Source organism: Bos grunniens, chromosome 18, assembly GCF_055505025.1.
Source record: "Bos grunniens cultivar Pamir isolate PY7600 chromosome 18, Bosgru_T2T1.0, whole genome shotgun sequence".
Classification (NCBI taxonomy): Eukaryota; Metazoa; Chordata; class Mammalia; order Artiodactyla; family Bovidae; genus Bos; species Bos grunniens.
The window spans coordinates 14,588,507-14,612,600 of record NC_141182.1 but is presented as its reverse complement, the minus strand read 5'-3'; the positions used below and the strand labels follow the sequence as shown (position 1 = coordinate 14,612,600).

Genomic DNA, 24,094 nt, shown 5'->3' with positions numbered 1-24,094 from the left:
AGCCAATATGTAAACCTGATAAGAGGCTGGGCAATTGCTGTTACATGAGGAACACCTCACGTCAGTGACCACCTGGCAGTGTGTTACTGTAACACAGATGTCTTATATGAAAGTTGCTGAGAGAGTGGATCTTGAAAGTAGTCATCACAAGAAAATCTTCTCTGTGTATGGTGACAAATGTTAATTGTGATCATCTCCCAGTACATACAAATATGAACCACTGTCTTGTACATCTGGCATTAATACAACGGACTTCAACAAAAAATTTTAAAAACAAGAAGTGTAACCAAAAAAAATTGTGTTTATTTGAGCATAGATCAGATTGGAAAACAACTTGCATTATGATGTGAGAGCTCTCTTAATTCTTCCAATATTCTTTGTCTTCTGGGCTCTGATGTGTTAAATGTATGTTCACTTAATGTCTGTCTCAGCAAGGAGCCCTCACACACCTGACTCCGAGACAGTTCCAGAAACTGCTGTCAGGCCATGCCATATCCACTCTGCTGGGCAGAGTAGGTTGCCCAGTGGTCTGGCTGCTCTGGCGGCCTTGAGCTGCTGTGGGAGAACCTCCACCCCCAGGAGCCCCTTAGGGAGGCGTGAGGAGCAGCAGGGACGGCTGAGGCCCCACTCCCAGGGCTCTCCTGTGTCTTAAGGACCAGGAGGTGACGTCACCTGTGACAACTCATTTCTGTACATCAGAGCACTGTCCCATCGGCCTCCCCTTGCTGGGCTCCCATGAGCCCACTCCCTGGCAAGCCCTGGGAAGGCAGGCTGCACTTCCTCCACTACAATGAGGTGCCCCTCTTCACCCCATTAACAGCCTATTCCTGGCTAAGTGTCACCAGACACTGGCTGTTTTAATGTAAAGTACAAGGGGGTGAGCTTGGCCATGTCCCAGTGAGGTCACAGAAGGGCCCCACCCTCCTAACTCCAGGCTGTCTTCAGGAATTAAACAGGATAGGACAGAGGCAAGGTGTCCCCTCAGGGCCCCTCCTTGGGTGGGCACCTGCACCTGCCCTGTCCCTGTGCTTCTTTGGGGCACTGGGCATGGGGGCGGCTCCAGGCGCTGGCACAGAAGGGGAAGTAACAAGCAGCAGGTCGTGTCACAGGGGACTGGGGCCCTGAGTGCACCTCGTCTGTCTGTGCCCCCTGCCGCTCCTGAGTCCTAGAAAAGGAAGCTGGTTCCTGCACAGCTGACCTCTCACCCTGCAGACACGGGATCCCTGATCCAGGACACCATCAGGGCAGAGCTGACCACGCAGGAGCACAGGCTTCCCTCCCCATCCTCTAGACATCCGCCAGGGGCCCACGTCCACACTGCAGGAGGTGGCCATGCCTTACTCCTCCAGCCCCAGCGCCTGCCCCTGGCTCTGACCGTGGGCCAGCGAGCCCAGGACAGGGCCCCACAGAGGATAGGCAGCAAGGGGCTCAGAGGTCCTTCCTGTGCAGAGCTGGAGATATTCTGACCAGGTTTCAGGGGCCAGGAGGAGCCTCAAACTGTGAAACTGTTCAGCTCCCTCCTGAGATGGGGCCACTCCATGCGCACCTGTGATGAGCACAGGTGACCTTTCCACACGAGGACAACCCATAAACATAGATGAACCACCCATTTCGGCAGAGCCTTTTATTCCTCCAGGCAAGGAAGTCAATAAATAGATCTTGGGGGGTCTTGACCAGCGAGGGCTGAGAGGCGAGGACTGCATGCCCGGCCCCCTGGCCAGCACCAGAACAGGGGTGGTGGTGGGGGCACTACCGGGGCCAAGATGCCTCCTCCCCAAGCAGGGGCAGCTGCTAGGCCCCCTCCTCCTCCCCCGAGTCCTGCTTCTCCCTCTGGGCATCGCTCCACTTCTGCGGCGCGATCTTTTTCTTGGGCCCGTGGGGCGGAGGGCCGATGAGGGCCTCGATGTCCTCGTAGTTGATCACTTCCTTTTCCAGCAGGGCACTCGCCAGCTGGAGGAACAAGAGGGCAGTGTGAGCGGCAGATGGGGGCCCAGACAAGAGCCCTTTGAGAGCAGAGCGCGGAAGGGGGAGGGCCTGGCCTCCCAGACCTGCCACTTCCCAGGGATGCAGCACAGGCGGGCAGCCCATGCAAAGAATTGCTCCCTGTCTCCACCTTAGAGACAAGCCCAGCTGCCAGCCTCATTAACTTTTCTACTTCCCTTCCTAATCTGTTTATTTTGGGCAACTTGGATTTCTTCTGCAAATGCATGTGAGTGTCAGCATGGAGGGGCAGTGGAGGTGATGTGCAGGATATAGCCCCCAGTGACGGGTTCCCGTCACCCCCACACTGACTGCTCTGACAGCTGGCCCTTGGACAACACAGGCTTCAACTGCAAGGCTCTGCTCGCACTCAGGATTTTCTTCAATGAACCTGACTGCAGGACTCGGGACCTACAAGCCGCAGACGCAGAATTGTGGGCAGGGAGGGCCGACCTGAAGGCGGTGCCCAGGGTAAGTTGTGTGGCACTCAGTCCTGGAACTCCAGGACGGTGCGGGCAGGTCACAGCAGCAGCACAGACTCGGCTCCCATGACAGGGTCCTGGCAGGTTCTGCACTGCCCATGGCTCCACGCAGGCAGGTGTTGCTGGTCTTGAGAACGTGACACCACAGTCCCCACAACGTTGCCTTGAATAAACAGCTGACCATCCACCAGGAGCTGCCCCTTCACTAGGTCCAGAGACACTGCCTCTGGGGTCACTCCAGACCCAACACCCAGCATCACTGTGAGGACATCACACACAGCCCAACCGGGGTTGCTCCCCACACACTAGACCAGCCCTCATGCTCTGCTGTCTGTAATAGGAGGGGGACTATCTCAGCCAAGAGGGCCTGGCAGACGTGAGCACCGAGAACAGAAGGTGACCTGGGTGAAGTGTGGGCGTGGTGGTCACTGGGTTGCAGAAAACAAGCCTGACTGATGGGGGGAGTGTTCATGGGCTGAGGGCTCTGTGCCATGTTTGCAGCTCCCTGTGCATCTGAAACTCTTCTGAGCTTTAATGTTTAGTGTAAAATTTCCAGAACTTTGAATTGGAAAGGGCTTAAGCCACATCAACCAGACCCACTGCACACTGAAGCTGGTAATGGGCCCGAGGGCTGGCAGCATCCTCCTGTCTGCCCTGAAGAAACTGGCCCTGGCCTGGCAGGTGCGTGACATGAGGCTAAGCAAGGCAGGGAAGATGCTGGATCCAGCTGAGCTGGATGGGGTCTGTTGGTCATGTGGTTTTCTGGGAAGGGTGAGTGGCTGCATCAGTGTGAAGTGACAGTGGGCCCAGCTCCTGGCAGGCGTGGGGCCGGGGACAGCAGAGGCTCACCGCGTGGAGCTTGTCCAGGTTGTCCCGAAGCACCTGTTCCGTGTGCCTATAGGCAGTGGCCACCAGCAGCCTCGCTTCCTGCGAAGGGAGAAGATGTGTGATGGTCAGGATGGCTGCTGCTGCGCACGGAGTCCCCTGCGGCCTGGCCCCAGCACTAAGGCACGTGGAAGAAACTAAGGCACGAGTTCAGAACACGGCCTTTTGCGTCTTACAGGGGACAGGAGAGCACGGCGGCCAAGAGTCTCCTGCCCTCACCCCCACCCCGGGAACCCCCTGTGCAAGGGGCTGCCAGCTCCTGGAGCCTGGGACCCCATTTCATCCTCCACACCCAAGGCTGTCTACGTGCCAGTGCACCAGGCTGCCAGAGCTGTCTGAGGGTGGTGACACTGCCTGGCCATCTCCTCAGGCTGCAGAGATCACAGGCACTGGCTCTGTCCCCGGAGGCATTTATTCGCTGTCCCTGATGGCCCTGTAGCACCCACAGTTCCATCAGGAGCCAGTGGGTCCTTACCCAGAACCTCAGCTCCTGTGGGCACGGGGCCAGCACACCAAACCCCCTCCCCACACACATGGCTCGGGCTGGGAGGGACTAACGTGGTCCATCATCTGCTGGAGGCCCTGGCTGAATGGACGCCGTCCGATGCCCGTGACGCCCTCCTGGGCCTCGGGGAAGGAGACAGGCCCGATGCTGGGTGCCATCCCAAACTGCTTCACCATGGAGTAGGCGATGCGGGTGACCTTCCGCAAGTCGTCCTGTGCCCCTGGAGTGTGGGATCAGAAAAGGAGGTGGTTCCCTGCAACTGCAGGTCAGGGACCCCACCAGCCCTGACAGCAGAGGCAGTACCCAGGGACCACTGTACCCTGACAGCAGAGGTGGGAACCCAGGGAACAACTGTGCCCTGTTGCTGGTCCTTTAAACTTAAAACATTTTTCTTTTCTGTGAAAAAACAACTCGGGGTTTCCCTGGTGGTCCAGTGATTGGGAATCCAGCTGCCAATGTTGGAGGCATGGGTTCAATCCCAGGTCCACGAAGATCCCACATGCTGAGGAGCAGCTAAGCCCATGGGCCACAACTACCGAAGCCCAAGTGCCCCCCAGGGCCCACGCTCAGTAACAAGAAAAGCCACCACAATGAAAAGCCTGCACGCCGCAACCAAGACCAGTGCAGCCAAACACAACCCTTAATGAAATTCAACATGGTATGTGCATCCCACTATTTAGACCCCTCCACAGATTCCCTCTCCCTCGAGGAAGGGCTGAGGGCACCGAAGCAGCGCAGGAGCTGCTGCTCACCGGAAGTGACCCTGTTGAAAGAGATGGACTCGGATGCACGGCCGCCCAGGGCCATGCACATGCGCTCGAACAGCTGCTCCCTGGTGAAGAGGTGCTGGTCTCTCGGGAGCATCTGAGCGAAGCCCAGGGCTGCATTGGTCCGAGGAGTGATGGACACCTGCACAGTGAGGTGGTCTGTTAGCCGGCAGGACCCAGGCTTCAGAGACGAGGGGGCACAAGATAGTCTTTGCTCAGAGGGTTCGAAGCAAGGAAGTCAATCCGAGGCCCCCATATTTCTAACAGCATTTGCAGAGAAGGGCGTGAGGACCCCACACATGACCACGTGTCCATGAAGGAAAGAACGGTGACGATGAGAGATGAGCCCACATGATGAGGCCGGCCCCGAACAGGCACAGGTCTGAGGGTCACAGCCTTAAGAGGCCACCCCGAGGTTCCGAGGAGTGCACGTCACCACGCTGGCTGGCAGGGACTGGGTGCGAGCGAGAGGACCTTCTTAGCACAACTCGTCTACCTGGCCCTCAGGCACCAAATGAATGTCCTACATTCATTTTCTTGAGATACTGCATGAAGACACTGATCTTAATTACTGGGTCTTCTCACACGTACACGGGTCTCAGTCACAGCCCTCTGCAGAGGACAAGACAGACCAGCCTGAGTAGCGGGGCACCATCCAAGGCAGCCTGACAGCAATGCTCAGCTGTAGCCGACGCCCCTGGGAGACACCTGTACCCAGGTTGCAGCTGCCAGCACAGCCCTCTGTCTGGAGGTCAGGGAACAAGGAGTGAGGGGGGACAGGTCCAAGCGGCGGGCAGTTACAACCCTCAACACGGGGCACCCATGTCCCCAACATGGGCATTGTCCCTGGTGGTCACTCAGGGACCCCCGGTCAGAATGTTACCACCAGGGGTGGCGTCATGGCATTAGCCCTGCCACGTACATAACGTGCTGACCTCCTTTCTAAGTCAGCACATCTCAGAGCTGATGGTTCGCCCGGCAGTTCTTATTTCCACAACCTACCATGCAGATGGGGAGGGAGACTGCAGGTCATCATGTGGCCTTCCCACGGTCACCCACCCCCACCCCTCCAGGCACAAAACGTGGGCCTTCCAAAGTGAGCCCAACTGGGCAGCCAGGCCAGGGCTGCCCACACACACCTTCATCACAGCCTCCGTGTGCTCCAGCAGCCAGCCCACCAGGGCGTGGCCCGACTCATGGAACGCAACCACCTTCTGCTCTTCCTTGGAAAGGACTTTGCTCTTCTTGGCAGTCCCTGAAAGAAGATCAGAAAAGTGAGCTCAGGCATCCCAAGTACATGGCAGGCACATTCCTGAGGTGCCAACGCAAAGTCGCCACCGGACTCTCAGCTTCTGTGTCCCCAGCCCAGCCACCCATCCTCTCCCCGGCTGCTCAGACTGTGAGGATGCCGCAGGAGCCTCGCTCAGCCCACTGACCCCACCACTCAAAACTCCGTGGACTGCAGCCCCTTCAACATGGCCCTCGCTGGGCTGCGGGGCCGACGGCATGACCTAGCAGGGCAGCTGCAGCCTGCGACTGTCCAGTCCTCTTACCTGAATCGCTGACCCTTCACCTCATAACCTTTCATTACATCCCCTGCTCAGGTCACTGCTGAGGCCTCACCCACTGTCCACTCGTCGTTACCCCTGAGTAAGCCCTGGGTTCAGGGATGCGACCAGGACCACCTACGCCGCCAGCTTCGAGAGGACACGTCCTATGTGCTGGCTGTGGCAGTCGGGCTGTCCCTGGGCCCTGGCGGCTGCCGCGAGGGAGTACCCTGCTCGAGGCGCTGTACGCTCGGGCAGGATTCTGGGCACTCTTCTCTAGTCTTTCCCACTTAGAACACACTTGCTGCAAGCATATCACTTTTCATGCAAAACAACTGGCTTATGTAAACTCTGATCTAGTGAGGAACCTCGAGGCGAGCCCTTCTGTCCTCGCGTACTCGCTGTCCCCACTGCGGAGGGTCTGTCCTAGGTCTGAAAGACTGAGGGGGACGGCCATCTGAGCGAGGCGTGGCTTCCTCGGCATCCCGCTCGGTGCCTTGGGTGGAATTCCATTTAAGGATAAGACACACCATGTCTGGTGTTGCCACAGGGGCTACGGGAGCCCTGGCCTGCTCTCCTCACAGAAGTCCATGCATTCCACATCCAACAGCAGGAAAGCACTGCCCAGACACCGCCCTCCCCTTCCCCCCGACAGGGCACGGAGACCCTGGCATAAAAGGCCTCCTCCTCGACCTCAGGAGCAGCGGCTCCAACTCCTGCCCATGTGGACAGCAGCTGTCCGGCACCGCCCATCAGCTGGTGGGCCGAGGATGCTGAGTTTGCAAGATCCTTCTATATTTCTGTTTCAAGAGCACGCCTGCTCCTGGTCAACAGAGAGTATCTCAAACTAAGGAGAACAAGTCACACCTGACAGAGAAGCAGGAACAGGTGGCCTGTGTTCCCTCTGGGGCAATAATGCCATCACACAATGTCTAGGCCTGCCCCCTCCAGCCCCGTAAAGACGAGTCCGCGTACCGGCCACGACACGCTCCACGGCGTAGTCCAGGTTGGATGTGTGCACAGCCGTGTGCCCCTCCCGCGCCGCGTGCAACGCAGCCTCGTTACAGATGTTGGCAATGTCAGCGCCTGTCAGCACGGGGGTGGGGGGTGTTAGTAGACACAGAGGTATGGGGGTGGCAGGAGAGCCACCCTGTCCCCCTCGAGTTGCCCCACAGCTGTGCTCAGCAAGCAGCCTCTCTGGACCCCCTCTTTCCTTCCACCCACTGTTTCAGACACGCACTGAGGAATGAGAAAGGTTCTTGACACCCATGAGGTTCTAGTTCAGGGTGTTAAAGGTCCAAAGGGAAGAAACTTACACCATGATAACAAGGATTTACACCACGATAACAGGGGTTTTTATTTACATCCCCCTGTGAAATGAGAACCGTACAGAAAAATCTAGATTTGTGATAACATGGAGAAGGTGGCGGGGAGGGACACGGCCTCGCAGGGTCGCCTCTGGTGGGGAGCAGTGGGAGGGAGCAAGGCTGGGACCACCCTGGGGCACGGGACAGAACCTTGGGGAGGAGTCCCTCTACCCCTGCCTGCTGGGCGCACACCACTCCCACCCCAGCTGTGCTGGCCGAGGAGCCCAGAGCAGGGCTGGAGAGTTCCTGGGGAGGTCCGCTCCCGTTGACCCCAGACTAGGACCAGCGCCCCTACGGCCCTACCACTGAACCCAGGTGTCAGCTCCGCCAGCCGCTGGGAGTAAAAGCTGCTGGCCCGCGTCAGCTTCAGGCTCTTCAGGTGCTGCTCAAAGATCTCCTTCCTTTCCTAAAGGACAGAGGGCAAAGGCCACAGGTCAAAGGCCACGGGACAAAGGCCACAGTGCCGGCTCCCTGCCTGCTGATCAGGAGCCGCTGGCTGTGAGGTCAGCTTCTACTCTCAGAAACCAACTCAAGAGCTGCAAACGATACCTCCACGCGTGTCTCCACGGAAATACTAACCTGCCAGCCACCTGCTACACTCACCCTCCGGACCCTTCCCTGCTCCTGTGGGGTCTCCTGCTCCCTTGGGAGCCACCAGGAAGGCCCAACACCTCAGAGGTGGGTGTCCAAGTTGAGGCCTGAGGCAGCAGGGCCAAGAGGTCCCAGGGCTCACAGCCATCCACCCCGTCAGGGCCACCGTGCAGCTCACTCTCCAAAGCCACCAGCACATGGGCGTGAGGCTCTGCAAATGCTATCCAAGGAACTCAGCCCAAACGTCTCATCATAAAGGTCAGTGAGAGTCAAAACCAGAAGAAGGGCAGGGAGCCTGGATGGACCAGCAGGGTCGCACTGACCTGCAGCGTGGGAAGGTCGATGAAAACGTGCCTGTCCAGTCGGCCCGGCCTTAGCAGAGCGTTGTCCAAAATGTCAGCTCGGTTGGTGGCCGCCAGGACGATGACGTGGTCGGTGGTACCCATTCCTGGAGGGACAGACAGTGGCCGTGAAGGTGCAGACCCCAACCGGGCAGCTTCCCCAGACCGCCACCGATAGCAACACCACCAGAAAAAATGAGGACCACCCAGTGTGCAAGAGGCACAGCTGCACTGCCGGAAAAGCCAAAGTCTCCCACGGAAACGAGAGGCTTGCTGGAGGCCAGGGCCCTGGACAGACCGGACTCTACTCCCTGGGCCACCTGGGGACAGAGGGGCACCCCCATAGCTTGTCTCAGCCTCCTGCCTGGGCTGCCCCTTAGGGTTCCCCAAATGCCTGCTTGCCACAGGCCAGGGCTATGAACACAGGCCGTGAGATTATGTAACAGTGAAAAGACACTGAAAAACGGCAGAAACAAAGGATACAGGAGAAAACAACAGCCATGCCAGGGGCTCCAGGAGGGCGCTCCCACAGAACGGCCTCTGTCAGCAACCTGCCACAGGGCTGGTTTAGGGACTCACAGTTGTGGACACACGAGAGGGTGACACCGTACAGACGTCCCCACGGCTGAGTGCTGACTCCTATGCAGGGCCCACGCTGCAGGCACAGGCCGTATGCTGCCCCCAGTGGCTGGGCACGTGCCCCTCCACTACCATCACCATGAAAACCTCACTGTGCCAGCCCCTCACAACTACTCATCTCTCTGTTCTCTAGAATTCTGTCATTTGCACAATCTCAGATGATTGGATCAGATGATTTATACTCTCTGAGGTGACCCTCTCATTTGGCATAAATCCTGAGGTCCAGTCAGGCAGGCTTGCATAACAACACCTGGTGTCTGCACTGTAGCCGGGTAAGCACACAGAGCTCAGCCAGGCACCCACTGAAGGTCGCACAGGCTCTTTCCAGGGTGTTCAGCAAGGGAACACTGGAGTACCGTGTTCTGTGGACACCGGATCAGCGTGCAGATTGGGCGTGCTCAGTCTGTTCAGAGCCAGCCCGAGAGGCAGCATGCTGTCCACCCCCGCTGCAGGGGGTCAGGTTTGCTTCACGGACTCCTTTTCACAGCTGCTTCACTCACTTGAGGGCCCGGGTTCACAATGGGGTCTGGGATCCAGTCTCCTCATCCTCACCACGTCTGCTGTTGCCACTACCTTGATCAAAGACTGAGTGCACAGCTAAATGACAAGTGATGCGTGTTTGAGGACGGAGTCACGGCCCAGCACTAGAGAGCTGAGAACAGGCTCTGCAGAGGCACTGGCTGCGCTCGCGAGGTGGTGACGGCTCAGCGCGGGAGGACGGTGCTTCAGCAAAACGTGCTGGAGCCGCCGGCATCCACACATACTGAGCCAGGACCAAGCAGCATGCCTCCTGCAGATTCAGCCAACACGGGTCACAGGCTAATGTTTTTCCACATTAGGCCGTGGGAGGGCCACCTGTGGCTCCCTTTGCTTCCTTTCTATTTTTATTGAAGTGTATGTTATTTACAGTGCTCACGTACACAACAGTGGCCCCACTATGTTCGCATATACGTATGTACCGATGTACGTTCTCACAGGTTTTCCTCCATCACACGTCATTACGAGGCACTGACTATAGGTCCTTGCTGGTTAGATACTGGGCTTTTCCATGAACTTGGGCAGAATCAAGTCCACGGGGGTGTGGACAGAAATGTCCACCGTGGGGCATTGAGCTCAAAGGCCTCTCTCTGCCCATCAGGCTGTGAGAGGGGTGGCAGGTGCCCGGCCTCCGCCTGTGTGGTGGGCTTCCTCTAGCGCTGGCTTCCCACGGCCAGCGCCCACTCCTCCCCGATGGGTGACAAAGGCTCCTCAGTTGCCCCTGCAGGCGGAAGAGGCTCAGCTGTCTCTGTGCACAAAGGCCCCTTCGCAGCAGCCCAGCCTTGCCAGGGCTTCTGGGGGGTGTCCGAGGAGGGAGCAGGGACTCTCACGGCTGCAGCAGAGCCGGAAGAAGTCACCCCCCTGCCAGCAGCACAGAGGAGCAGAGAAGGTGCCAGCTGGGAATGCTTCCTGGGGGTGCACGTTGCCTGGAGGGTTGGTCTCTGGCTTCAAGTGCAAACAACAACAGGAGCAGGGGTGGGGGGATTGTTGCCCTAGGGCCACAAGGGAGTCCCCCCATCACCTGCACAAGGTCACGACTAGGCGCAGGGCTGTGCTTTAGCCTGACGACATGTCAGGAAACCCCTGCTCCGAGAGGAGAGGGGCACCCCACCATGTCCCTGCACCGCCCCCACGAGAGTGGCTTCAAGATGCTCTGCCCATGTCCCATAGGAGCACCACGTTGCCCATCTTTCTAAAGAAAGCCAGAGGTCACAGTCCTGTCTGCACTTCTGACAGCAGACTCATCACATCTTACAATGGGATATCTGGGGAGCAGGAGTCTAACTTGCACACGAACAGACGGCACACTCAGGATCCAGCCGCTCATAGCCCAGCACACAGGGAGGGGCAGGTCAGAGCCGGGGGTGGGGTGGGAGGCAGACCCCACTGGGGACCCCATCCCCAAGGAGCATCTCATACAGCCATGTCTCAGGTCCACAGTTCTTGGGCACGTCCTCCCCAGGAAGACGGCCCCTCAGACCTTGACCATGGGGCAGAGACCCTGAGCTGTTCTGACTGACACACCCAGATGCAGAGAGGGATGGGGGTCTGCAGGGGCACCCCCAGATGCAAACGGTCCTCAGGCCCTGACGAGGCCGCCCTTTCCTCGCCCTGTGAGAAATCACTTTGATTTTGAACCTGCGGGGCTTTCACATGATGAAACACTCCCGTGTATCAGCCCCTGACCTGCCCAGCTGCAGGCCTGAGTCCCGGCACCAGGGTCAGGGGGCGTGGGCGCCAAGGCCAGCTGCATGGCTCTTGCCAACACCCGGGCTGGACCTCGCTCTAAGGACGTCCTTTCCCAGGCCTGACCTGGAGGAAGTGTCACAGCCACAAAGGCAAGGAGGGGGAGTCAGGCCCAGGCTGGAGAAGACTAAGGAGACAAGACACTGAGGCAACACGAGCCTGCCCTGGGCCCTGCAGAAGCGCACATCTGCCCAACACCCACGTCACGCCTCTTCCATGTAGGCCTTCAGGCTGCGGGGGTGGGGGGGAGGACGCTTATAGGAATTCTGACTGCTTCTGCAGTGCTTTTGTAAGTCTGAGACTTTGAAAATAAGAGGCTAAAAAAAGTTTCACCTTTAGCCACATACAACCATAATCCATTGCCCCACACACTGGTCACCAGATCCACCATCCCAAACACTAAGAATACTTTAAAGAGGAAAATAAATACACCAATAAATGGTTCTCTTAGGACCAAAACTACTTTGAGAAAAAAGCATCTTTCTCATTTACAAGACCTAGAACAGAACTAGAATTCTGATTAAAGAAAACTTACAGATGGGTCCTGCACAGCTGGAGCATGGGGAGGGGAGAATGTGGAGCTGATATTTAATGGGGACAGTTTGTGTTTGGGAAGATAAGAAAGTTCTGGAGACGGACTGTGGTGATGGTTATACAACACTGGGAACGTACTTTCAGCCATTAAACTCTGCACTTAAAAATGGTGAAAATGGCTTAATTTTATGGTTTGTATACTTTACTATAAACAACACAAACACATAATATTTACCCACACACCCCACCAAAGAGGATCTTACAGGAGTAGCTCAAAAAGAAAAACAACTCCATTAAAAAACTGTGTGGCAGCCAGTTCCAGAGGTCATCTCAAGGACAGCTGACACAGAGGCCCTGGCAGTGTACCTGAGGCACCCACTGTACCCACGCTGGGCACAGAGACTCCTGTCAGCATGACCCCTGGCCCCCTCTGAGACTGACGACCACTGTCATGACCTGACCCCACTTGATATTTCCAGCTTTCCTTTCTTGTTTCACTACTGCCCTGACTTTGGGAAATTGAAAGCTATGTTTTTGGTTACCTCCTGCTGGAGAAGAGCTCCTGGTGCTGACACACCCTCACTGTCCACGAACATCCCTGCCGATCCCAGCCCCACGGTACTCACCGTCCATCTCCACCAGCAGCTGGTTGAGCGTCTGCTCCTCCTCTGTGTTGGAGAAGCCGGACACAGCGGTGGAACGCTTCTTGCCCACGGCGTCAATCTCGTCGATATACACGATGCAGGGGGCCCGGGCCCGGGCTTCCTTGAAGAGGCTCCGCACACGGGCCGCACCAAGGCCTGAGGACACAGAGGACGGGGAAGTGGACAGGTCATGGCACGAGCCCTGCTCTCAGGGAAAGCCCAGTAGGTGGCCTCTGGCACACATGGGCTGGCCTGTTCCCTCCTGGACTCCCCAGGATGTCAGCACCTGCTCCTTCCATGCCCATGACTCCCACACACGGGTCACATGTTTCCACCTTCACCCTCAAAGCCCCCAATACGCAGCCAGGTGGGCCCACCTCCAATGACCTCCACGAACTCTGGGCCAGCCATTGCCAGGAAGGGCACCTGGGCCTCCGTGGCCACTGCCTTGGCCAGCAGTGTCTTCCCGCAGCCGGGGGGGCCGAGCAGCAGTGCGCCCTTCGGGACCTTGGCGCCAAGCTGAAGGAAGCGCTCCGGGCTCTAGGAGAGCAGCAGAATGCAGGCTGATCTCTGGGCTCCAGAGAATCATCCAGACACGACCCTTGGAAGGCTTGGGTCCTGAACTGGTCCCGTCCATACGGCTCAGGGAGAACAGAGTGCTCCGCCGTGACAGTGACAGGCCGCGCAGGGCACCATTGGTCTGGGCTGAGCAGGGGACGCACCGGGAGCGCAGCATCAGGCCAGGCAATCCCCCTGCCCACCATGCCCTGTGTGCTCACCTTCAGATAATCCACGAACTCCTTGACCTCCAGTTTGGCTTCATGCATTCCTGCCACATCTTTGAAGCTGACTCCTTTCCCCATCTTGCCATCCACAATCGTGAAACGAGCCATTTTCAGCTGATTCTGGGCAGAAAGATAGAGGGCGGAGCCCTATGCAGCCCAGCGGGGCAGGGCGAAGGAGCCGGGGCGCCGGTTCACCTGCACGTCCTCCCACCCCTCCACTCGCTCAGATGGCAGGGAAGGGCACAGTCCAGACACATGAAGGCGGTGACAGAGGCTGCCTGGCACTGAGCAATCTGCCCTAAAGGAAAAAGCTTCCCACGTTAACCCAGTGATTTAACAAAGTCCGTGTGGGAGTGTTCTTATTTCTCTATGTGACTTTCCCCATTAGTCTCTGACTTCTTTTACTGATTTATATAAAAGTTACCTGCTAATGCTACTGCTAAGTCGCTTCAATTGTGTCTGACTTTGCGTGACCCCATAGACGGCAGCCCACCAGGCTCCCCCGTCCCTGGGATTCTCCAGGCAAGAACACTGGAGTGGGTTACCATTTCCTTCTCCAATGCATGAAAGTAAAAAGTGAAAGTGAAGTCGCTCAGTCGTGTCTGACTCTTAGCGACCCCATGGACTGCAGCCCACCAGGCTCCTCCGTCCGTGGGGTTTTCCAGGCAAGAGTACTGGAGTGGGGTGCCATTGCCTTCTCCTAAAAATTACCTAAAGACACTCAATTCTGCAAGTGTTGGTAAAAATGTCACCTCGTCAATTTTTGGCAAGCAATCTGGCTGGACAGATAAGCTCTCAGTGAGCAGCTCACCTCAGCCAGAATCTCCTTCAGCTCTCAAAAGAGGCAGTGTGTAGAATTCGTCACAGCATTATTTAAGTACAACAAAAAAACAGTCCAGAACGTGCAAGAATTATCACATTGGTTGAGCCAGGTATACTGCACCCCAGGAGACACCACGCTGCCCAGTGTGGATGCAAATCCAGAGCTCCCAAGGGCCCATTCAGGGAGAGACAGGGGGACTCTACCCCCACAACCCCGGTTCCCAGGAGGGCCTCCTCTGTGGCCTGTGGCTGACGTGCCTGATGAGCCAGGTATGACTTGACAGGGAGGGCATACTGCGCCGAATGCACTGGAACAGGAGGATACTTGTGGAGTGTATTAAGGTTGTTCTTTTGAAGACAACCTTCAAAGATGTCTCAGCTAGTACATGAACCCCCCAAAAGGCAAGCCCGGCTGAGAGGGAAGTGCAGAGCACACTGTAGTATGGACCCCCTTGGGTTCAGCCCCTCCCACGTCACCAAAGGGGCCTTGGCTAGAGCTGGGGAGCCAAGCCCCCGTGTCAGTCAAACAGAAGGAAAGAGGAGCTGCCAGACGACATCCAGATAGGCCTTTGACAGGCTAGTATCCACCATGCACCCATCCTGCCGTTTACAGGAGAGGGTTCAGCCCAAACACAGACAAAATTCCCAATGGCACAAGTTCAGGGGAACAATGTGCACAACTTACAAAAGCACTGAATCCGCCTTCCCGTCCTGTCATCCCAGCCAGACGGAAAACATACCACAGAATGGCCAGGCCCACGGCCGTCATCCCCAGGGCGTAGAGGGCACTGGCGGGAGAGACAGGCGGGCAGAGGCTCAGGTGCGGCTCCGGGCAGCGCCCAGACGCCTCACCCAGGCTGGGCCCAGACCTCCCAGAAGGAAAAGGACTCCTTCGCTCTGAGACCAACCTGTGGAGCCAGCACTGAAAATGCATCTCATCCAGTTCTCACCACCTCCTTTCCTTCATATGTTGCCCAGGTCTGGGTACCGCGGTGCTGAGCAGGCAGCACCAACCAGGCGTGAAGCCAGAACCACCACCCACTGTCCAGAGCCCTGGACAGCTCATGCCCACCAAGAGCAGCTCTTCACCATCCATGCATTTTGCTTTCAAAAGTAGGCCACCGCTTTGGGTCACTAAGCGAAATCAGCCTAACAGTACAAAGAGCAAACCCTGGGGCCTCACCCCCAGATGAAGAGGGGTGTGCCCCCACGCCCTAGAACAAGCAGAGGTGCTGCCTGGGGGCCCTGCCCCCTGAGGAGCTGGAGCTGTGACAGACACATGGCACTTCCCAGATGCCGCCAGTCCCCATGAGGGGACACAGCCCTATGCACACCATGGTCCCAGCACCCAGCTACACGCCCAGGCCTATCGAGTAACTGGCTCCCCCTCAGAAGGGTGCAGATCCCACCACCCGTAGGCCCTGCACGGAACCAATAGGTTCCCAGGAACATCTGCTTCTCCCTTCCCCGCCCCACTTTCCTGTTTGCAGATGGCAGCAAACCCACCCTGCGCTAAACAAGAAGCACCACAGACCACTGGAGCAGTGACCAAGGAACTCCAGGCTTCCCGCCCCACGCCACCCACTCCAGGCCTGCCTCCACCAGGGGCTCAGTTCACTGAGGGCACAGCCAGTGTGAGACTCTGTTTGGACTTTTTGTCTCTCACGTCACAAAGTGAAGCCTGGTTTAATTCAGAGGCCCCCAGAAACGACCAACCTACTTTCCAAAGAATCCCGTCCGCTTGTAGGAAACTGGAATCCTGTCCTTGCCTTCGATATTCAGCTCATCCTCAGCTGCTCGAAGCTTCTCTTCAAATTTGTCGATGTTTGCCACCTGCATTCGGTACATCAGTGCCAGCCGCTGGGGGCAGAGAGCAGAGGCACGTGAGAGTGACAAACAGGCCAGACGGCTGACCCTGAGGACAGAGAACGGTGCCCCCGCCACACTGCGGACAGCTACAGGGCTTCAGAAGCAGACGCCTGCTGCTCAGCAACCTCCTCCACATCTAGAAAGCTATTGTTTCCTCAAACACAATTACAGTGAAATGTTCACTAACAGAAGGTTTCGAGCAAATGCAGGGCAGCACATGCGACTGAAACTCAGCCCCAGGCTGGCACTCTGCTGGAGGGCAAAGCAGACCCTGGCAAGGAGCCTCAAGTGTGGGATCCAGACCCGCAGTCACCCTCCAAAAGTTCACTGTTTGCCTGTCGGCTGGACCTGACAGTCAACCGAGGCAGCTCCTCGGTCCTCAGGGAGACAAGAGGCTAAGGAAGAGGAAGTGGGTGGCACTTCCTGGAGGCTAGAGGGAAGATCTCATCACTGCCACCCTGGCCCACATCAATCATCTTTCCAGCAGCCATGCTTTCCAGAGGAAATTGTCCACTCTTGATTCTAAGCTCTCTAGTGTGAAGGTCTCATCATTGCCACCCCAGCCCACATCAATCATCTTTCCAGAAGCCATGCTTTCCAGAGGAAACTGTCCTCTCTGATTCTAAGACCTCTTGGAACTTAAACAGAGCAACCAGATCTCCCTCTGCTCTGAAGTCTCTTCAAAGTCTAGCAAGACGACCATCATTATAAGTGGTCAGGCTCCACTTCAGAGGTTAAAGGGCCAGGTCCTCACAGCAGGGTCCACCCAGCCAGGTTCCAGCGCTGTCACAGGTTACCTTTCCACTCCCCAATGCCAGATCCGCTACTGGGGTGAAGCCCACAGACCCTTCTGCCTCTCCCCTGCCCGCACAGCAGGGGGCCACCTATGGTGGGGAGGAGCAGGGTCCCTCTCCTCTGCCCCCTTTCTTTCCTGCTCCTTCCAAGGGCCAGTCCTTGCCAACCTGTCTGTCTGCGACCTGTCCCAGCCCGAGGGGTTCCACCTCGACAGCCCCACCACCTCCCTCCTGCTGCTCACATGCCATGTGGACCCTGGACATTTGCTGCCACCCTCCCGGCTCTTCCCGAGGGCCACATGGCCTTGCCCCCTTCTCAAAGCCTCCAGGCTCCTCCTTAAATCAAGACACTCACGGCTCGCTCTAAGCAACCCCCGCTGGCGCGGCACTCACAGGCCGCCCAAACACCACGGCACCGGGGTGCAGGTACACCTCCACCACGTCGCTCTCGGGCACCACTTGCACCCGCTGCACCTCGCCCTTGGCCAGCATCTCGTGCACGAAGTCATTCCAGGAGATGTTGCCTCCACTGGAGCCCAGCGCATTGAGCAGACTCATGATCACTGCGATGACGAACAGGGTGCGCAGCCGCTCTCGGTACATCTGGTCCTCGCGCTCCCTGCGCCTGCGCTCCTCTGCAGGTGGGGAGCAGGCGTGAGAGGAGGGCGGAGCTCGACGTCCAGGCCCCGCGCCCCGCCTCCGCGGCCCTCCCCACCCCCACCCTACACCCGCACGAGGGCTCTGCACCCTCTGTGCTTAGTTGCTCAGTCTACACTTGGCCAATATTACAACAAAGTGCCTAATTACAAGCTGTTCAAGGTCACGAACATTCCTGTTCACTGAGGTCCCATCTGCTTAGATAACATGAAACCATTTTTAAAGTAAAAAACCTCCCCGGGGTACTTCCCTGGCAGTCCTGTGGCTAAGACTGCCCTTCCAATGCAGGAGGCACGGGTTCCATCCCACAGGTCCCCGGGGGAAGCAGCCCCTCTGCCCAAAAAATTAGACTGATATACCTTCGTCATCCTCAGGGCTCCTCCCCTTGGCTTTATCATTGTCCTTGGTCTTCTGCTTTCTCCTCGAAGTGTTAAAATAGTAAGTGCCTCCTACAAGAAATGGGTAAAGTGCTTAACAGCAACCAGACCTGCAATTACAGGGAGACATTCAGGACAAAGGGCTTCCCTGGTGGCTCAAACGGTAAATAATCTGCTTGCAATGCAGGAGACCTGGGTTCAAACCCTGGGTTGGAAAGATCTTCTGGAGACGGGAATGAGAGCAAAAGTGTTTAGCCACTCAGTCATGTCCAACTCTTTGTGACCCCATGGACTTAACTTTCCCCCTTGGAACCCGTCAGGCTCTTCTGTACATGGGATTTCCAGGCAAGAATACTGGAATGGGTTGTCATTCCTTTCTCCAGGGGATCTTCCCGACCCAGGGATCATACCTGGACCTCCTGCATTGCAGGCAGAATTCTTTACCATGTGAGCCACAGTGGAGACCAGAAAGGAATGGCAACCCACTGCAGTATTCTTGACTGGGCAATTTCATGGACAGAGGAGCCTGGCGAGCTACAGTCCATGGGGTTGCAAAGAGATGGACATGACTGAGCACTAACACATACACTCAGGAGAAGAGGACGCTTCCAGACAACCAACAGAACATAAACTATCGAGAACCTACCTGCACAGGATTTAGAAATTTGGATGATCGTTCTTGGCACAATCTTTACTCACTATAAACGATAAACCACTTCAACTGAAGGTAAGTGTTTTTATAACTTAAAATAGCCAACATGATGGAATAAAAGTTATGACCATAAACTTGAGAAAGTGTCATGGGTCTGTGGGAGAACCACCCTTGCCACACACACAGTCGCCTGCAGTGAATTAAACAAACGAGCAGCACAAGCAGCTGTGGCACAGCAGCGCCTGCTCCACGCACTGAGGCTCTCGCTTGTCCCCATCAGCACTTAGAACGGGGGAGAGTGCCTCAGAAAGTCACTGGGCTGCACCTTCCTTCACAGATACTAACAAAATCACAAATAAAACCGCCTCTGTGTCCACCAGACACAGGGCTGTTGGGAGGGTGAGGGCTTGCCGCTGGGGCACGTGTGGGCTGCTGGGACTGGGTAGGCACAAGGCTGCTTGTCTGCAGCAGTGGAAGATTCTACTGTTTTCCTGTTCCAAATGAATAAAGCGGGGAGTAAAAACATAGGTGTCAACCCTTACAGGCCTTTGACTTAAGATAAGGAGACAGCAGGGGGCTTCTTCTGTGGTCCAGTGGTTAAGATTCCCCCTTTCAGTGCAAGGGCGCAGGTTCCATCCCTGGTCTAGGAACTAAGCTCCCATACGCTACAGGGTGCAGCCAAAAGTTTTTAGAAAGAGAGCGAGAGAGACAGCAGGATATCACAAGATGTCATGAAAACAGTGCAACTCCAGTGTAAAATTAAGTTATGTTTACTTAATTTCTGCACATAAACCAGACACAGTTTGTAGCTTCGTACCACTGCTGGAGCTCACTACAGAACATGAAAATGTTAGTTGCTCAGTCACGTCCGACTCTTTGTGACCCCATGGACTGGAGCCCGCCAGGCTCCTCTGCTGATGGAATCTCCAGGCAAGAATGCTGGAGTGGGTAGCCATTCCCTTCTTCAGGGGATCTTCCCAACCTAGGGATGGAACCCATATTCTCCTGAATTGCAGGCAGATTCTTTACTATCTGAGCCACCAGGGAACATGAAAAACCTTTGTCAAGCAGCTCTTACTAAGCTTGTAGCTCCTTAGTAAGCATTACTGGAGCTGGCTACAGAACATGAAAAACCTTTGACAAGCAGCCTAATCATGGCCAGAATTTTTAAACAAAGAAGAGACAACTCAAAATAAGCAAAAATGGCCTGTTTTGACCTTAGACAATTTTTGTCTAAGTTTTTCCTTCTCAAAAACTTCACTTCAGAGCCATCTGAGGGCTCACACTGGGTAGCAGCTGAAGGGCCTCTTAGTGATTTCATTTTTTCTGACAATGTCAAACAAGCAGTCCTCTGAATTTATTCACAAATGCCACATGTTCTGCCTGTCACTTCTGTCTTTTCAAAGATACAAACCTAGAAGTTTCCAGAGTCCAACTGGATTCTGTACAATGTGCTGTTTCACCAACAATCTGCTGATTCCTTCAAAGGTGGGGGTTAGCAGTCGCAACTGGAAACTCTGAAGAGAAAAGAAGGTCACAGAGCCTCAATCACACGGACGCCACCGCACAGCTGGCAGTGCAAACTCACCCCCGATACAAAATTTTTCCTGAAAGCGCCAAGATTCATTTATGTAATATTTCCACTGCCCTGAAATATGAACCAATAATCTGAGCATTATTTCAAAGTTTTACCATAACATCAAAAGAAAAAAAAGTTCCAAATGTCAACAGCAAGCAAGCAAGTCAAAGAAACGCTGAAATGGAGGTGCGGAACACTGGCTGCTGTTGTGTGCCCCAGGGCTCCTTCAGGACACAAGCAGTAAAGGCTTCACTGGTTGTCCAGACCTTTTGCTCCCAACATCTCCAGACAACCGTGCCTTGTGGAACATTCCCAGGAAGTCCAGTTTCCCACTTGAATATGGTCAATGGTCCAACTTAACTTTTTCTATCTCAGTGGTAGCAATTTCTCCATTGACTTACTTATTTTAAGGGCTTCCGTGGTGGCTCAGATGGCAAAGAGTCTGGCTGCAATTCAGGAGACCAGGGTACGATTGCTGGGTTGGGAAGATTTCCAGGAAAAGGGAATGGCTATCCATTCCAGTATTCTTGCCTGGAGAATTCCAGGGGCAGAGGAGTCTAGCGGACCATAGTCTAGTTCCCAAAGACTGAGTGACTAACACACTTAACATACATACATTTATTTTAAATTCTTTCCCTTAGTTCATCCCTGGTCGGCTGCTATTATGAAGAAAAGTAACTCCTTACCAAAGGAGTATGCTACATATAATTTCCTGTTAGCAACAGGTTAAAAATTCCTAGTACATACAATTATTATCCAGTTTAATTAATACTACTATACTTGGTTCAGTGATGGCCAGGAGGCATGTAAGGGAGAACCACAGAGAGGTGGACTGGGCACCATAAACGAGGAACAGTGTGTCAGGCACAGCACACACAAAAGTCATTCTTCAAAGTCAACCCTAAACGCTGTTTGTTTAAACCAGATTATGTTATTACTGTTCTAGTTGTTAGTGAGGTAATCTGTTAAGTATCCACAAGTACGTGTGAATTGCCTACTTCAGTCCTTGCTTATTTTCACAGAATAATCAAGTCTGACTAAAACTAATGAATTATGATTTTCCTTCTCAATAGAATCAAAAACAAAAACAAGTGTAATATATCCATTCAGTTCAGTTCAGTTCAGTCACTCAGTCGTGTCCGACTCTTTGCCACACCATGGATTGCAGCACGCCAAGCCTCCCTGTCCATCACCAACTCCCAAAGTTTACTCAAACTCATGTCCACTGAGTCAGTGATGCTATCCAACCATTTCATCCTCTGTCGTCCCCTTCTCCTCCTGTCTTCAGTCTTGCCCAGCATCAGGGTCTTTTCCAATGAGTCAGTTCTTTGTATCAGGTGGCCAGAGTATTGGAGTTTCAGCTTCAGCATCAGTCCTTCCAATGAATATTCAGGACTGATTTATTTTAGGATGGACTGGTTGGATCTTCTTGCAGTCCAAGAGACTCTCAAGAGTTTTCTCCAACACCACAGTTCAAAAGCATCAATTCTTCCACACTCAGCTTTCTTTATAGTCAAACTCTCACATCCAAACATCACTACTGGAAAAACCATAGCCTTGATGAGACAGACCTTTGTTGGCAAAGTAATGTCTCTGCTTTTTAATATGCTGTCTAGGTTGGTCATAACTTTTCTTCCAAGGAGTAAGTGTCTTTTAATTTCATGGCTGCAGTCATCATCTGCAGTGATTTTGAAGCCCCCCAAAAGTGAAGTCTGCCACTGTTTCCCCATCTACTGCCATGAAGTGGTGGGACCGGATGCCATGATCTATAGTTGTTCACAGACTCAGAAAGGGTGTAGAATAGGATTATTGTATGAAATTGGTCCTCAACTTATGGTAAAATACAATAATACATTACAACCTAAAATGTGAGGGTTGGGGTCCTAAGAGAGGGCTAAAAAAATCAGTGAAAAAAGCACTTAGGGTCTGTTTCCAGAGTGAAATGTTAACATTAACAGGGCCTGGAACACAGCCTTGACACAGAGGGTCAATGAATGTGTGTCCATAACATGGCAAGCTACACGATAAGAGTAAAATACACTTACAATGCTCACACGAAAAACAGCTCAGAGCAATTGGAAGGCGCTAGAATTCATCCTGGAGTGATCTGATCTATATGAATGCAAATAATCCTCTGCTAGATATTCGTGAAACTCTTACTCGATTCAATTTCAAAACGCCAGGAAGATGCGCAAAAAATATCAATATACGAAACAAGCCCTGTTGTTTAGTCGCTAAATCCTGTGTGACTCTTTGCGACCCCATGGACTGTAGCCCGTTAGGCTCTTCCGTCCATGGGATTTCCCAGGCAAGAATACTACAGTGCTTTGCCAGTTCCTTCTCCAGAGATTTTACCCACGCAGGGTACCATCCGGCATTGGCAGGCTGGTTCTTTACCACTGAGTCACCAGGGAAGCCCGAACAAGGGCTTTAAAAGTCCAACTGTGCGGCTTCGCCCCTGATTTCTCCCTTGGGCTGCCCGCCGGCCTCGCCGCCCGCCTCTCCTCCAGTTGCAGGCAGGAGATGCCTCTCGGAAGACGAAGCCGAAGCGGCGGAGAGCATATTCCAAATTACCATCTCAAACGTCGCTGCCGGAGGCCCGTACGTTACCTGCAGGGCTCGGCCTCCAGGCCCGATGGGGCCCATCGGAGGCCTGTGGACGTCATTCGGCCACCTCCACTTGGCTCCGGAAGTGCAGCCTGGGCTCCAGCCCGAATAGGGGCACCGCAGCCTCCCCGGACCCGGTCCCGGACCCGGGCGGAGAGCGCGCAGCAGCAGCCACGCGGCCGCCATGTTGACCCGGAAGCTGCGCCTGCGCTATTGGGGGTGCGGTGGGCGGGGGGTGGGGGGGAGGTGGTGTCTCCGCGGGGCGCCTGCGCGGTCGGGCGTCTTCCCGGCGCCTGCGCGGTCGGGCCTCTTCAAGTCAGGCCTGTTGGTCAATCCTCGGTACCCCGCGATCGGGTTCAGTGACCGAGCGATCCGCTGCAACTCTAATCCAGCTGGGATTCTTTAGCGGGTTTGAGCTGCCACTTTGTACTGCGAGTACAAGCGCTGCGCGTAGAACTGCAGCCTGGCGCGCCCCGAGTGAGGGCATCAGACGCCGCTCCAGGTCGCGGCTCCCGGGAGGACTTGGCTCAGCGGGTCCAGGGGCTGCGGAGTGAGCCCGGGAGCCGGAAGGGAGCGGACGTGCGCAGATGGCGGGGCCCGCCTGAGGCCCTGATCCCGACTTCGGGCCCAAACCCTGACCCCCGACTCCCGCCTCGGATCCAGACTCTGAGTCCGACTCCCACCTAGACCCGGGCCCCTGACTCCTACCCCGCCGCAGTCTTGGCGCGAGGAGGATGCTGCGGAGGGGAAGTTTCGCTCTTCCGGGCTCTGGCCGCAGAGCCTGCCCGGCTGGTGCCCCAAGGGCCCTGTGTACGGAGAGGAAAAGGAAAGGGCTTAGGGTAAGAGCAGGGACTTCAGGGTAGCTGAGCCAGCTCCCGGGCGCGAGCAGCCGGCAGTCTTGTCCTACAGATGCTTAACTTTGAAGAGGTAACCGTCTCCTCCACTATTCTTTTCTCCTGAAGACAGGCCGACTCCCTCTAGAAGTCATGCCTAGCTCTGGATCATGGCCTAGGAGACTGTAGTCCACTCCATCTCTGGGAGAAGGGGGGGAGTCTGTGGTTTTATCCCTGGGATTTCGGACCCCAGGCTCCCTGCGGTCTGGTGCTGGAGTGCTTAGCCCTGAGACTGCTGACTGTATGGTGACTTTAAGTTTGTTTCTGTGTTTTTCTGTATTCCCCAAATTCCTAAGGTCATTAGGCAATAACCATTCTTACTGAGTGCTAGCTAGGGCTTGGCTCTGTAGCAGGCATACTTTTAATCCTCACAAATGTGAGACGTAGATACATTTACATCTGTTTTACAGATAAGGAAACAGACTCAGGACACTTTAAAGTAATTTCTCCGAGGTCACAGCTAAGAACTGATGCACAGAGTTTCAGAGCTGGTC

The 24,094-nt window shown here is 55.2% G+C and overlaps 1 protein-coding gene across 13 annotated transcripts; it reads right to left on the bottom strand.

Annotated features, from left to right (window-relative positions):
* Positions 1 to 1,609: 1,609 nt before the first annotated feature.
* On the bottom strand, positions 1,610 to 22,914 carry SPG7 (SPG7 matrix AAA peptidase subunit, paraplegin). Of its 13 annotated transcripts, none has more exons than XR_015145370.1 (17): positions 22,711 to 22,914; positions 19,936 to 20,038; positions 17,852 to 17,941; positions 17,229 to 17,470; positions 15,893 to 16,032; positions 14,858 to 14,960; positions 13,345 to 13,470; positions 12,943 to 13,105; positions 12,548 to 12,721; positions 8,448 to 8,572; positions 7,837 to 7,939; positions 7,142 to 7,252; positions 5,759 to 5,874; positions 4,605 to 4,761; positions 3,906 to 4,072; positions 2,434 to 3,389; positions 1,610 to 1,950 (listed from the first exon to the last, which is right to left on the bottom strand). XR_015145370.1 is itself a non-coding variant. In XM_086350390.1 (17 exons), the coding sequence occupies exons 5-17, from the start codon at positions 16,018 to 16,020 to the stop codon at positions 1,792 to 1,794; spliced, it is 1,710 nt and encodes a 569-aa protein (XP_086206516.1). In that variant the 5' UTR covers positions 16,021 to 16,032; positions 17,191 to 17,470; positions 17,852 to 17,941; positions 19,936 to 20,038; positions 20,502 to 22,914; the 3' UTR covers positions 1,610 to 1,791. The 13 variants fall into 13 exon arrangements, 11 of the variants coding, with proteins under 11 accessions (XP_086206516.1, XP_086206515.1, XP_086206512.1 ...); XM_086350390.1 differs by having other exon boundaries at positions 3,312 to 3,389; positions 17,191 to 17,470; positions 20,502 to 22,914; XM_086350389.1 differs by having other exon boundaries at positions 3,312 to 3,389; positions 17,191 to 17,470.
* Between the last annotated feature and the right edge of the window lie 1,180 nt (positions 22,915 to 24,094).

Bases quoted from the DNA above. Each gene is read 5' to 3' on its own strand.
- SPG7 (XM_086350386.1), bottom strand. From the start codon at position 22,893: ATGGCGGCCGCGTGGCTGCTGCTGCGCGCTCTCCGCCCGGGTCCGGGA. The intron at 17,942-19,935 runs GTTTGTATCTTT...CATTTCTTGTAG, and splicing joins TGGACTCTGGAAACTTCTAG to GAGGCACTTACTATTTTAAC. The intron at 7,253-7,836 runs GTAGGGCCGTAG...CCGTGCTGACAG, and splicing joins GCTGACACCTGGGTTCAGTG to GCGCTGACATTGCCAACATC.